At 39.0% G+C, this 15,360-nt stretch overlaps 1 protein-coding gene and 1 non-coding gene across 3 annotated transcripts in view; both read left to right on the top strand.

The window, feature by feature from the left end:
* fermt3b (FERM domain containing kindlin 3b) overlaps positions 1 to 13,521 on the top strand; it is a 14,775-nt gene extending 1,254 nt beyond the window's left edge. Inside the window, exons 2-14 of one of the 2 annotated variants that reach the window (XM_037675799.1) lie at positions 584 to 817; positions 4,848 to 4,964; positions 5,191 to 5,359; positions 5,960 to 6,062; positions 6,153 to 6,260; positions 8,106 to 8,240; positions 8,456 to 8,502; positions 8,612 to 8,736; positions 10,166 to 10,272; positions 10,409 to 10,624; positions 10,774 to 10,898; positions 11,260 to 11,401; positions 13,335 to 13,521. In XM_037675799.1, the coding sequence (XP_037531727.1) occupies positions 584 to 817; positions 4,848 to 4,964; positions 5,191 to 5,359; positions 5,960 to 6,062; positions 6,153 to 6,260; positions 8,106 to 8,240; positions 8,456 to 8,502; positions 8,612 to 8,736; positions 10,166 to 10,272; positions 10,409 to 10,624; positions 10,774 to 10,898; positions 11,260 to 11,401; positions 13,335 to 13,514 (1,808 nt within the window). In that variant the 3' untranslated portion in view covers positions 13,515 to 13,521. Of the gene's footprint in view, positions 1 to 583; positions 818 to 4,847; positions 4,983 to 5,190; positions 5,360 to 5,959; positions 6,063 to 6,152; positions 6,261 to 8,105; positions 8,241 to 8,455; positions 8,503 to 8,611; positions 8,737 to 10,165; positions 10,273 to 10,408; positions 10,625 to 10,773; positions 10,899 to 11,259; positions 11,402 to 13,334 lie in introns of both variants that reach the window. The other variant, XM_037675800.1, reaches the window with a different exon arrangement.
* trnaw-cca lies at positions 4,452 to 4,523 on the top strand. Its single transcript has one exon. It is a non-coding gene; the product is annotated as a tRNA-Trp (tRNA).
* Positions 13,522 to 15,360: the final 1,839 nt, after the last annotated feature.

Here is a 15,360-nt window from a genome sequence, read left to right as displayed (position 1 = left end):
GGGGGGGGGGGGGGGGGGGGGGGGGGGGGGGGGGGGGGGGGGGGGGCGAGGGTGTCTGAGGTAGAACTGTCATTTCTAAACTGAAGCTGGAGCCCAGCCCAACATGGATTAGAGCCGGGCCAGAATAATGGGCTTAAAGTGAGATTCGGGTCGGTGTCTGGCTTTTGATTGTGTCAGCGGACGTGCACAGTTGACGATCAAATTATGTGGCAACGTGGCTTGCCATACATTCACCATTTGACCGCGCACTGACCGGCCTTGAAAGAGGTAAAATAAAGTTAATTTAAGCTTCAGATGGGACTGCCAGGCAGCGATCCATCAAAGCCCAAATGGACATTCATTCAGCCGCTGCACTCAGCGGACGTGCGCAACCGACAACCCAAACAGGTGCGGTCCCAAAATAGCCGACATGTCAGAGCAGGGTCCGTGTCTGAATAATGCAGAATGCAGGCAGAAGCAGGGATTTAATGCACTTTGATGGCCATGAAAGGACAAACACCCCCTCAGCTCCGATCTTCCTTTACTCAGCCATGCATTAAACAAGATTCTTGTGAATATTTGTGTGTCCATCTGTCCTTCACAGAGATCAAGCGTGATTGGTCAGACCATGCACTGTGGTGGGACCAGAAGCAGCGGTGGCTGCTGCGAACAGCCTGGACTCTGGACAAATATGGGATCCACGCAGACGCCCGGCTGGTTTTCATGCCTCAACACAAGCCCCTTAAACTGGGCCTGCCCAACGGCACGACGGTGAGGCTGAGGGCCTGCTTCTCCAACCCCGTCTTCCAGACCGTGATGGGCATCTGCAGGATGTTTAGTAGGTTCTTCTTTCCCTTCTTGCACTTTTTTGAATTTCAGCAGATTATTATTATTATTATTATTACTATTAGTACTAGTTCTGTTTTCCAAACTAAATTGTTTAAAATAGATAATTAACATCTGTAGGTTTGTTTCTTCTCAGTCTCAGTCACTTTGCTGTTTGTAAAAAAAAATCACTAATTCCACTTTAATTAGTGATATGTGACTTTATCTGTGCTGCTGATTATCTGTGCTGCTGATCTCTTGCCGTTATGCTGCTGTATTCATACCCATCTACTCATTACAGACTCATGTTCGGGCTGCTGTTTAATACACCATATTACTTTACATTATTAGTGTTTACTGTATATCTTAGATCTTTTAGCATATCGTTTAGCTTTCATTTAGTGTATATCTTAGATCCTTATGTATTGTTTCTTTTTATACTTTATATTTTTGCTATTTTGGGGTGTAATTGGGACCTTGAGTACACAATTTTGTTCCGCCTCATGTATCACATGTGATGCGATTGACAATAGAGAAACTTGAACCTTGAACCTTAAATATGCACACACAAAAAAAAGCTGTTTACAACCATCTGTATATTTAAATCTTTAACATGTTGACCTGCTGTCTCTCTCCACCCTGATTATTGCCAAAAAGGCAGACAGTCATTCACTGTTTTGTAAATACTTTCATATAATCTAATTCTGGTGCTTGTTCATCGGTTTCTCTCTGGAAACCAACAGAAAATGGCACCAGTCTGAAAATATGTGGAGTAAGCAGACATAAAGAAATACTTTCAAAATAAAAGGTCAGAATGCACACAAATAAAGTGAACAAAACGTGTCATTTAAGATGACGTAATTGTGCATTATCATAAATCATCAAGGTCAAGGTCAAGGTTTCTTTATTATCATTCGCATCATATGTGGTACATGTGGTGGAACGAAATTGTATAGTATAAATTGTACAGATAAACAGTAATAAGATCTAAGATATGAACTAAGAAATATGCTAAACTTGGAATACGCTAAGCACTAGTAGTATAAAAACAATACGCAGAACAGCAGCACGAACACGAGTCTGTGTGAGCAGATGAGTACAAATGAACACAGCAACATGAAATAAATCAGCAACATAAGACCAGAAATGGAAACTTGTAAAAAAATAACTGCTGGTGTTCTTGCACCATCAAGTTATGGTTATTTTACAAATTTAAATATTGTAATTGTTTGAATTCTCCAATAAAGATGCAAAGGGAAAATCAACTTTAAGTAAAATTCTTTACATTTAGTATTTTCTGCACTAATTAGCAGTACGATAATTAAATCTGTCATCCATTAGCTAAAATTAAAGCATGTAACATGTTTTTCAGTGTTTTATAGACATGAAATTCCCAGTGCAGGTGGGTAATCTGGGCTGAAATTCACATGATGAATTGCACAAAAAGTACAGAATTATTAATAAATTAAGATCGACTCTCCAGCAGTTTGTTGGCCAAGACCTAAAAAGTCAAGTAAACTTATTTTTGTTTGAAAAGTTAGATTACTTCATAACCTTCGACTGGCCTGAATATTGGCAGGAAATTCTTAACAGGCTCTCAAATTCCCACTTTATTTTCTTCAGTCAAGAAGCTTGCCCATGACCGTTAGGTGACAAACACGGCCTTTGGATCTAAAGTAAAATATGCAGCCGCTGCTCCACAGAGCCCTGACTGAGGGACACCGATTGTCTCGTTTGTGAACAGAGAAAACGCAGACAAAACTATAACTCAAAACTAAAAAAGTTCATTCTGGTCCTCTGGACATTCAAAAACAAAACAGCAAGACAACAACAAAAAATGTAGAAACGTTTCGTCTTTCATCCGTAAGACTTCCTCAGTCTGAGGTGCTGTATTCTTTTTTTCTACCTGGATTATTGAGCATGCATCAGGAGATAACTCCAAACCTTGACGGTCATCTATCCTGCAGTCAGGTGCACTAATCTTGCAACATTACTGGCACAAAAAGTTCGCATGCAGAAAGTTGAATTAGCAGAAACGTTTACATCAGTGACCTGATGATTCAGACTTTGGATGTTTAAAATATTTTAAACTAGTAAAGATGAGGAGGTAAACAGTTTTTTTTTAATAAATACTGATGCCAACCAGGCTTCGGTTCAGGAACCTGTGTTTGAGCTCCACACCAGTGATGCCTTCAGATGAACGACTGGTCTGACAACTGACCTGGAGTCAGACGTGCTACCATTGCACCACAGAGTCTGCTGTGTAGCTTGAATACACGCAGTTAGGACATACAATACCACTTTATGTATGAAATTACTGCATACTGTGTAAAATAAAGTAGTACACCTACAGACTAGAGCTAGAAGTGTGCGTTCTTTGTTACATATGTTATAGATGCTCATCATCAATACAGAGCTTTGAACATTTTAACCTCTGATTACTTTTTAGGCATTTCAATATATATATATATATATATATATATTTTTTTTTTTTTTACCTCAAAAGCATTGTTTACTTGTTAGACTGTATAAACTCTGATGTGATTTGCACGAAGAACCTTCTGATTTTAAGTCAGACGTGCTACATCTGTGCCGCAGAGTTTGTTTCCTCGTTTCTCAAGTTAACATGCCCACATGCTGTTCCCATACATTAAAGGTACATTTTATAAAATCTAGAATATAAAATATATTTGTTTTAGGTCAAGTGCTTGTGGCATTGATTACGTTTAAAACAAATAAACGTGTTTTCATTCACTTCATAATAATTGTTGACTTCCAATGCCGAGGTGATTCAGTCTTTGCAGTTTGAAGGGAAAGCATTACTTTACAGAAGACTTTATCTCCAAACTGCAGAGACCATCAAGTCTTAAGTCTTGTAAACCTTGTATTTGAGCGTCAAACCCATAAACCTGATGTGACTGGAACACACAACTTTCTGATCTGGAGTCAAACATTCAAACCTGTTTAAAATTAAAGAACAAATTTATACGTTAAGGGGGGAATCACAGTTTAAAATACGCTAAATTAGAAATACTAGAAAAACTTTTGTGTATCAGTAAGTGGAGTCAAACTGTGGAATAATATGAATATTGGACTTAAATAATGTCCAAACATAAAACTGTTTAAATCATCATATAAACATATGATTATTGCTGGATATAATATATAGTAATATTATTCATTTATTGTTGTTTTTGTTTTTTTGTTGTTATTTGTTATTGATGCTTTTGTTTTTGGTGAAGTTAAAGGAATAATAATTGTTCATCTACTATATTTAACTTAAATAGATACTATATTGATGGATAAATATGGGTTTAGTTGTTATATGTATGAATTATACATGTAATGAATGTAAGATTACGTAAGTGGTTCAGGAGTGGGAATTTTGATAAGTTTATACTTCTACCCACTCCCTTGAATATGTAAAACAAAAAGTTTTGACATTATGCTTCAAGCTATATATTTTTTCTTTTTTTTTTTTTTTTACATATTCAAAAAATAAACTAAACTAAACATAAATTTGTAGAGCCCCCAGATGCCACAAAATTTAATTTGAAACAAAACAAAGATTTTTGATCATTCAGGTTTTATCAAGTGTAGCTGTCAGGTGTGACAGAACCTCTGAATCTGGAGGTTCAGGTAACAGAGACCCTGTGACACAATGGTAGCGTGTCTGACTCCAGATCAGAAAGTTGTGTGTTCAAATCACATCAGGGTCATGTGCTTTACTAAAGTCACTTCTTGCAGATGCCCAGTCTTTTGAGAATAATGTTCCATAAGGTATTCACTATTGCTCAGTGTTTGTTTCCCATTCATTTGTTAATAAGCAACAATTTACATTTCTGGAATAGATAGGGCTAAAATCATTCTGTAAGTTTTAGCAATATACCTCGATAAAATTTGAAACAACCTGGAACCAATTGCAATCTTTAGTCTGGATGTAAAACTCTTTGCTGTTTATAAAATCGCTATAAGGTTTTTTTTTCTATCAGTGTTCAGACGTCCTCCTTTTTACGGCTCTTATTAACATTTTACCTCAACAGACATCCGTCACCCAGAGGAGCTCTCCCTCCTACGCCCTGTGGAGGAGAAGAAGAAGAAAAAAGACAAAGATCTGATGGAGGAGATCTACGACCTGACCGAGGTGCCCCTTTCCTCGGGTACACTCATCCCATTTTGTTCGCACTGAAGAAATAACATACGCCTTTAGCAAAAATGTGTCATTCATGGTTTAGAAATATAATATTTGTAGCCCTAGATAAACTGTAGCAGCTTCAATTCATTAAATATTCAACCATTGTAACAATCGTCTTTAAGTTTTTGACCGTTTCAAACATTGTCTTTGTGGAAAATGTTAATGTCACGTAACTCTCACTTCCTTTGTAGTGTCCCGGCCCTGCCTGTACAACGGCATGCCGGCTCACTTTGCTGACTCAGAGAACATGGAGGCCATTTACAAGATGCTGTCCATCACTCAGCCTCCTCCCGCCCCCGAGGTCATCTCCAAGCAGTATCGTCCGGCCAGCGTGGTGGACAAGGCTCACATCAACGGCAGGTACACTTCCTGCAACACACCAGCATTTGTTTTTAGAACCTATTGTAAACTTGGAGCTATTATAGACATGACTCATCTGCATTTTAAATGAAGGTTGCTGGGGTCGATAGAAACATTAAAGTAATGCCTTTTGGGAAAGAAGCAATAGCTGCTGGCTTCCATGATCTGTAATTTCAGATAAAGTAGAAGCACTTCATTGTTCTTGAGAGACAAAAAAAGTTTTTATTTGTCTATTTATTTCTCAAGTTCAGGTTTTAGATCTGCTTTGAGGTTAAATTGTTGCAAAAGCAACCCAAATTTAACAGGAATAAAAAAAATGTAAGTGTTTAATTTTATTTTTTCCAAGTCTAATTGAAACATTTTACACTTCCAGATCAAAACTGTGTTTCTGTTTTGGGATTTTGAACAATTTATTTTGAAAAACTATTTGATTTACATTATTAAAATTTATTTTGCTTAATTGAATAGTTTTAACAACTGGCTGCCTTCAGATCTGTGATCTCAAAGGGATTTTCCTGGTAAAAACAGGTTGATAATAAAAACAATTCTCTCTAAACGCACAATCACATACTCTACATATTCTGCTTGTCTTCTTCTCAGGTGGCTGGACTCATCACGTTGTCTCATGCAGCAGAGCATCCAAGAAAACGACCGACTCTGGCTTCGTTTCAAGTACTATTCCTTCTATGATATAGACCCCAAGGTGTGTGTGCGCATGTCTGTTCCCATGATGTTCATCTACTCAGTGGATCTTGTTGTAATCCATTCTTCATGCGGCTGTCAATCTCTGCAGTACGATATGGTGCGTCTGACCCAGATTTATGAGCAGGCCCGCTGGGCCATCCTGCTGGAGGACGTCGACTGCACAGAGGAGGAGATGATGCTGTTTGGAGCTCTGCAGGTAGAAAACAGAGCGACGACATGTGCACAGGAAGTGGATCATTCTAACACAAAGCCTGTAAATGTCAAGAATCACAGGAACTGTTGTGTTCTACTGTTTCTGCACATATATAATAAACATATTGATGAGGCAACCTTTAAGAATCCAAAACAAACCAGAATAGGTGTTCAAAATTATTTTCTGTAATAAAGCTCATGCTCCAATTTGAAGGATCATAAAATAAAAACTATATCAGATTTTTTTTTAAAGGATCAACACATAAAAATTGTATAAAACTTTTTTTTTTTTTTTAAATTCTGTGTTAATAATAATGACAATACAACTACCGGTTAATGACAACAACACAACGTTTAAGGCAAACCAGCGTTCAGGCACGGTGGCGGAGAGCTGATGACTTGGGTTTGTTTTGCAGAACAAGATCTGGGATCTTAGTCACTGTGTCGACTAGGAACTTTTTTATGTTGTAATATTACAGAATTAAATGTGAGGTCATCCAAAGTGCAGACCTCAAACAGACAAAAAAAAAACGGTGAACTAATACTCACAAATCTTACTAAATCAAAGCAACATTGTAAGAAAAGCAGACCGAACCTCCTCCAAAACTATATCATAAAATTAGAAGCTTATAAAGAAAATATTTATTTACCGTATTTTCCGCTGTGCACGTCGCACCGCCGTATAAGTCACATCAGCCCAAATATGTCTAATAAAGTGGGGGGAAAAACATAAATAAGTTGTTTCGCCATATACGTTGCATCTATTATGTGTCACCGTTGACGTGCCGCGTTTGTAGCGCTTCACCTATGATAACCTGGAAATGTGGGCCGGTGTGCTAAAAATCGATTGGCTGCCAAATGGCAGCTGTGGGTTCATGCACGGGAGGACTTTAACAAGAGTTTAACAAGATTAACACTTAAAAACAATAATTTATTTGCTCAAAATTATAGCAAAGGTGTGTCTCAGTTGAACTTTTCCTTAATAAATGCACTTTGATGGTCAAATCAGCTGCATTTCAAAAGCCGATTTGCGGCGGCAGGAGCGCGCAGAGGGAGGACTCGCTGTGCATTTCTTCAAAATTTAACACGATAACCACCTAAAAACAATTATTTGTTTGCTCGACATTATAGTAAAGGTGCGTCTCAGTTGAACTTTCCCTTAATACAGTAAATGCACTTTAATGGTCAAATCAGCTGCAGTTCACCTGCGGCAGGATGAAATGCAGCTGTTTGCTCCAGGAGTTCCGGAGCGAGACGAAGGTGGCTTGGTATGGCAAGCCAAGTGTCTCATTAATAGCCACTTTTACCTATTAATGAGACACTGGCTTGCCATATTACTCGAGGATCCTCTGGTGGCTGTTCAATATTTTCCATGTCAGAATGAATGAAATCGTCAGATCTCAGACAAAAATTGGGTTATAAATATAAGCAAAACAAACATAAATATGTTGCTTTGCCGTATAAGTTGCAAGCATGCTAATTTATGCAAAAAGCTGCAACCTATATGGCAAAAATTGCGGTAATTATTGCCGAAAAGGGTGGCTCTACATTATGTTGAATCGTGATATAATTTTATACTCTTCTTTTGACTTTTTTTTTTTGTCAAATAAAAAACAACACAGTAAAATATCATTACTCATTTGAAGCTGTACTCACCTAATAAAAAGACTTGTTATGGACCAGGTGTATTTCAACAGGTTTTGACACATAAATCATTCTGTTTGAAACATTTTATGTACTTTAATATATTGCATGGTGCCACAGCACACTGTTGGATTTACGTTGTCTTTCAACATGCGGTACTCATTTAAAAGTCTGTGTCTCTTCTCTCTGACGCTTAACCTCCTAGTACCACATCAGTAAGGTGTCTCAGTCGGAGCCCCAGACTCTGAGCTCCAGCGCTGCCATGGATGACCTGGAGTCCGCCCTGCAATCTCTGGAGGTCAAGATGGAGGGAGAGAGCAGCTCTGCGACTGAGCTGCTGGTCAGACAAGACTTAAGTGACTTACTTCACATATTAAGCTCTGCAGCAGACGCTAATTTCATTCATGCTTTAATACAAATTATACTTTTTGAAATGTGTGCTTTTTATGTCAGGGAAAGAAATGTGTAATTCAGTTTTTCTAATTTAAACATTAATTAAAACATTTTAACTTAGCAGCAAGTATTGTATCAACTAACAAAATACTTTTCATCCAGGAAAACATGACGGCTCCAGAGCTCAACGACTACTTAAAGATATTTAGGTGAGTTTTGTTAAACCACTATTCTTGGTAATAATCTCAGACTTTAGATTACGTGACTTGTTAACACCCAGAAGAACGTGTTTAGATAAAATGTGATTTTATGCTTCAGACCCAAGAGACTCACTCTGAAGGGATACAAGCAGTACTGGTTCAAGTTTCAGGACACCTCCATCTCTTATTTCAAGAGCAAAGAGGAGAGTATCGGGGAGCCCATTCAACAGATTAACCTCAGAGGTTTGAAAAAAGTTATTTTATTTTAGTACAAACGTTTCTGTAATTTTACCATCCATCCATCCATCCATTATCTTCTGCTTATTCAGAAGTCGGGTCGCGGGGGCAGCAACTTGAGCAGGGAGGCTCAGACTTCTCTTTCCACAGCCACCTCTTCCAGCTCTTCTGGGCGGAGCCCAAGACGTTCCCAGGACACACTGGAGAGACATAGACATGTGTCCTGGGTCTTCCCAGGGGTCTCCACACAGTCGGACATGCCCAAAACACCTCCACAGGGAGGCGCCCAGGGAACATCCTTACCAGATGACCTCACTGAACTCCTCCCACATCCGAGATTTTGCCTCAGCAAAAGCCGAGGCTGCAGCCCACTTGGCCCTCCGGTACTCCTGTGAAGTGAAGTGAAGTGAAGTGAAGTGATGTGAAGTGGTCTGAGATTATCATTGTATGTTCCCATACAATGCCAAAATTTGTTCTCTGCATTTAACCCATCACACGTGAGCTGCACCCAGGTGGAGCAGTGGGCAGCTATGTAAGTGCTTGGGGAGCAGTTAGGGATTAGGTGTCTTGCTCAGAAACACCACGACATGTGGGAATGGCTGGGAGTCGAACCATAACTTTCTGGTCCCAGGTCGGCTGCCATGCCTCTACCTCATCTCTGCCCCCTCCTCAGTTGCCTCCGGAGTCCCACCAGCCAACAAAGCCCGATGGGATTCCTTATTCAGCTTGGTAACCTCCCTAACCCAGGGTGTCCACCACCGAGTTCGAGGATGGCCAGCAAGAAAACCACCGACAACCTTGCGGCCACAGCTCAAGGCAGCCACTTCAACAATGGAGGGAAAACATGGCCACTCATACTCAATGTCCCCCATCTCATTTGGGATGTGGTTAAAGCTCTGCTATTTTACAACAAAAAAAACAACATAAAAAAATAATAAATACTTCAAGTATATTTAAAAAACAAAACAAGCTGAAATTTTTAATCTAAAAATTAGAAGACTGACATATTTTCTTTGTCCTTCTCGGACACTAATGCATACATTCTAAATTTAAAGGTGGCACAGTGGGTCAGTTGGCAGAGCTGTTGCCTCTCAGTGAGAAGGTTGCTGGATCAATTCCTGGCTGGGGACCTTTCTGTGTAGAGTTTGCATGTTCTCTCCGTGCATGTGTGGGTTTTCTCCGGGTTCTCCGATTTCCTCCTGCAGATCAAAAACCTGCATGTTAGACTGATTGGTAACTCTAAATTGTCCCTAGGTGTGAATGAGAGTGTGAATTGTTGTTTGTCTCGTTTGTCTCTATGTGTCACTGTGATGGACTTGTGACCTGTGCACTTTGCATCCTGCACAGTGATGGATGGGCACCAAAGCATGTAAAGATGATGGATGGATGGACGGACAGATGGACTATCACTTGGTTAATTGTCTCACATACACAGGATGTGAGGTGGCTCCAGATGTTAATGTGGCAGCTCAGAAGTTTCTCATCAGACTGCTGATACCAGCACCCGAAGGCATGAATGAGTTGTATCTGCGCTGTGAAAACGTGAGGCCACCCAACACACTTATCTCTCTATGTGTGACATCCTGTCTTTCCCCAGTGCTTTTCTTTTCAGCTTCTCAGTTTTGCCACAAACACACACCTGTCGCTTAAGCTGTCTGTCTGCGACCGGTGTTTGCAGGAGCAGCAGTACGCTGAGTGGATGGCTGGATGTCGGCTGGCCTCCAAAGGCAAGACTCTTGCGGACAGCAGTTTCCAGAGTGAGATCCAAAGCATCCGTTCGTTCCTGGCTATGCAGAAGACCAACTCTGGTTCCAGTGCAGCTGCCAGTGATGAAAGCATCAACACTCACAGTCTGGTATCACCACGCTACCATAAAAAGTACAAGCCTAAACAGGTACGTGGAGTGGAGTTCTGCATCAAACATTTTATAGTAGATGTTCTAGGAGACAACTTCTATCAGTGAGAAAAAAAACTAAACATAACTTTGAAAGGTTTGAATTCAAGGCAGCACAAGAGTAATTAAATATGACCCTTTTCATCCAGCTGACCCCTCGTATCCTGGATGCGTACCAGAATGTGGCCCAGCTCTCACTGACAGATGCGCTGATGCGTTTCCTGCAGATCTGGCAGGCCCTGCCCGACTTTGGACTCTCATACGTTGTTGTCAGGTTAGATTTTAATTTAAATCTTTGAAAAACTGATTTGATGCCACAAAACGCAGTCATAGAAAAGTTTTGTGTAACAGGATTATTATAAAGTTTTTGTTTTTTATTTAATTTATTTATTTTTAATTATTTTATTATACAGTACGGACCCTTTTTCACCCAACGGCCTAAATTCTCATCTGAGAAAAATGTGTAGTGGAATAAATTTATATTTTAAAAGCATAAAAAAACTTTTGCATCAGTTAATATTGGCAAGTTATTTTTAACCTTAATACAAAAACATATAAACATAAAAATAACATCAAGTGAATGTTATGGGAGTCTTTTATGATAGAGGATGATTAAAACATAATATGCCCAACAGGTTTAAGGGTAGTCGAAAAGACGAGGTACTGGGCATAGCCCCCAACCGGCTGATCCGGATCGACCTGGGAGTGGGTGATGTGGTCAAGACCTGGCGTTATAACAACATGAAGCAGTGGAACGTCAACTGGGACATACGGCAGGTCAGTCTTTAACTGGAAGCTCTCAGCATGATGTGTGCTGCTGAATTATCTTATTTAACACTGGAGATTGTATAAACACCTAAGAAAAACAAGACAACTACATTTGGAAGGATTTGACGCAGTTGCATCAACAGAAGAGCCAAGTCCAGATTGACTGCAGTCCACAGGCAGACGTGTGGGCAATAATTAACTTTATTCACAACAAATAAATAGGGTGACAAACGAAATCAAAATGTGCCTTCAAATCCACCAAGACAGAACTGACACTGACACAACAATGTGGCAAATGTGCAACTAAAACAGGTGCTGATCAGAAACTGAGACCAGGAAGTAAACTTAAACCAAATGCATGGGAGGTCAACTCAGTAAAACACAAAGTAACTGATGAAGGTAAATTCATGTCTAGGTCACAGAATTTACTTAAAGGCCTGGCATTTCTTAAAGAAATGCACATCACCTGTCACCTGAGTTTCACACTAAGATCATTTCGTGTTCATAAACGATGGAGTTGTAGACATTTTGCTCAAACCTTGAAAATAACATTGTGTGTTCAATTCAATTCAGTTCAGTTTATTTATATAGCGCCAAGTTACAACAGAAGTCATCTCAGGGCACTGAACAGAAACATTTATATTCTGGTATATATATATTGAAAAATAAGTTAACACTATTTATGTGAGGAGCAGACTGCTTTGAGTTTAACTCCATCACAGAACTCTCATCTTGAGCAAGCATGAAGGCGACAATGGAAGTAAAAACTCCCTCATGAGGAAGAAACCTTTAGCAGAACCAAGCTCAGGACAAGCGTCCATCTGCTTCGACTGGCATGGGTTTGAGAGGAACAGGAAGGAGGAACAGATACACAATGGCAGGCCGAGAATCACATGTTAAGATAGAAATAATATCAAATGAAAACTATTCAATTTTAACAATTCATTTAAGGAAATGAGGTCAATTTGTCCTCTAGTAGTCTAAGCCTATAGCAGCATAACAAGCCAACCCTAACTATAGGATTTATCAAAAAGGAAAGTCTTAAGCCCAGTCTTAAAACTGGACAATGTGTCAGTCTTATGGACAAAAACTGGAAGTTGGTTCCATGAGAGGAGCCTGAGAACTGAAAGATCTTCCTCCAATTCTGCTTTTGGAAACTCTAGGAACCGCAAGTAAGCCTGCAGTCTGAGAGCAAATGTATATGTTAGAAAAAGATGGAACAAATAAGATCTGTAAAAAAAAAAAGATGGAGCTAGGTTGTTGAGGGCTTTGTAGGTTATAAGTAAGATTTTGAATTCAATTCTGGACTTAACAGGGAGCCAGTGGAGAGAAGCTAAAACTGGAGAAATGCAATATTTGTTTGGAAATATGGTGTTGAGGATGACTCTCAGCTACTACAACAGATTTTAGCTCAATATCTGTAAAACTGACTGAGTTACAGCCAGTCTTGTGTTTTGTAAACAGTTCGCTGTGGTGATCTTCAGAGTTGATTACAAAAATCAGTCATTTGTAGATGTACATACAAAGATTACTTTCTGACAGTTCCATTAAATTGTGTCAAATGGTTCATAATGTATTTTACTAACAAACACATAAATACACACGCACACATGAGCAAAACCCTCATCGTCCACTTTTACCTTTCTGCGACAGATTATAAAAACTATAACATATTCAGTAATTTAAACATGATCACAGAAGCCGAGACAAACACTAACCGAACAGAGACCACGTTTCCTGATTGAACTGACATGCAAACGAAACATGAATTCAGCTCCACGACAACAATTACTCAGGTCATGCTGATTGTATGACTGGGAGAGCAAGAATGGCAAAAAGTGAATCACTAACTGCATAACATTACATTCTATTTTACTAATAAAATGTTATTGTAACTTTTTTTTTTACTGAAGCTGCTTCCTAAAGTTTGATTGTTTTTCAGATGGCCATTGAGTTTGAGGGCAACGTGAACATCGCCTTTAGCTGTGTGACGGCAGACTGTAAAATTGTTCACGAGTTTATCGGAGGCTACATCTTCATGTCAACACGCAGCCATGAGAAGGGCGACACGCTCAATGAAGAGCTCTTCCATAAACTGACCGGAGGCCACGAAGCTCTCTAAGACTGAAACACACAACAATATGGGACTAACCTGTTTAAATAAAGGTTGAATGAATGAATGAATGAATGATAATATTTGTTGTAAAACGGATCCAAACAGAAAACCAAAGTGACAAGAGGACTTTATTCCAGAATAAATCGTAACAGTAAGGATTAAAATATAATATTCTGGAACAGATGTGTTCCGTCTCCACAAAGTTTGTTTTAAGCTACGTCAATGAATGCCACAATGAACAAGGTCAGACAGTCTTAACACCCCAGAGGTCCTCATGCTGATTCCCCTTCTGATGGACTTCTGCCGAGTGAAACTGTGGAGCAGCAGCTCGACAATCAGCCTTAAAGGAATAATCAGCTGACACAGCCACATTTTCATTTTATATTCACTCTAACCAAAAAACATAATCAGCTTTGCTTTGTCACGACTGGCAGACTTGTCACGAGATGTTGTCTTGACCATGACAAACTGAAGAAGCTACAGCTTATTAACACAGCCGAGTTTTAATAAAATGCCAGTATGAAGTGTTTACCTGTAAAATTGATCATAAATAAAAATTAAACACATCCGTTCACAATGTTTCTTCTGTTGTCATGATTGTGACAATGCTGCTGAGCTTCAGTGTCTCCCTGAAAGCTTCAATTATCTCTCCTTACACATGCTCTGTGTGTGTGTGTGTGTGTGTGTGTGTATCCATATGTTACAACTGTTAAGGCTGACCGTTAAACCACAGTATCTGCATCCTGTTTCTGCAGGTTTAGTCAGAAGACAAAGCACACAGAGGATCTGCCTTCAGTTTTTTCTGCCTGGTGAATTATCTCAGTACCTCATGTTTATGATCGCCATCGCAAGTCGCCGAAAGGTCAAAGAGGAAAGATGTTTTTGCCCGTGTGCGTGTTTGTTACCAAAAAATCTTATTGACATCGGCAAAGACTGAATCTGGAACTGAATAATGCTTAACACAATCCAAGGTGGCTTCCACAAAAAAGGCTATAACTTAGTCAATTGTACACGTATTGACTAAAAAATTTGGCATGGTAATAGCTGAGAATGATAAAACATACAGATTGGACAGGATTTTTGTTTAAAACATTGCCCTTTACTTTCTGGCGTTAACTCAATCTGTTTGCAAAATATCTCATGAACCACTAAGTTTAATTAAATTTTCAATAAATAGTATTTAGATGTATCTCTACAACTGATTCATTTTATGACAATCTCATTCAAGATTGCTGCCACAGCTTCTGCCTTAGAAAATACAAGAATAATTTGGAGTAACTTGGTCCATTTTACTCCTGTTGTGCTAAAATTACAGTAGGTGATTGTAGCTGAGAGTTATTATTCACCACATAAGGTGCCACCCATTCCCACAGAAAAGGATTAGGGACACAATTATAATTTTATTTTATTTTTTTCAGAATTGTGACTTTTTCATCTGATTTCTGAGAATTGGAGTTGTTCACAACACATTTTCTGAGTGTGACATATTTTGATATTTCTTGAGATTGCACATAATGTTAATCTCAAAGTTTAACCAAAATGGCAATGACGCTGACGTTTCTGAGATTATTATTATGAGATTATTTAGATCTAAAACTGGTGTGAAAGGGAGGGCAATATGCATTACTTCAAGTAATAATAGGCCTTTCATTAATTTAGTACTGACAATGCAATTAAAATATCTTGACCTCTCTGATTATTAGTCAAATGTGCTATGTGTCAATAACTGGCTTGTGTTCTAGTATGAAAATAGTGGTTGCATCTGCTTCTGTCTTGTTAATAACAACAGAGGAATTCAATATTTAACAAACTATGTTTGTCCCATTTAAAGTGATTTCTTCTGAACAGATTC

The sequence above is a fragment of the Nematolebias whitei genome, chromosome 4, assembly GCF_014905685.2.
Source record: "Nematolebias whitei isolate Nwh7 chromosome 4, NemWhi1, whole genome shotgun sequence".
Classification (NCBI taxonomy): Eukaryota; Metazoa; Chordata; class Actinopteri; order Cyprinodontiformes; family Rivulidae; genus Nematolebias; species Nematolebias whitei.
This window is presented reverse-complemented; position numbering and strand designations above follow the sequence as displayed.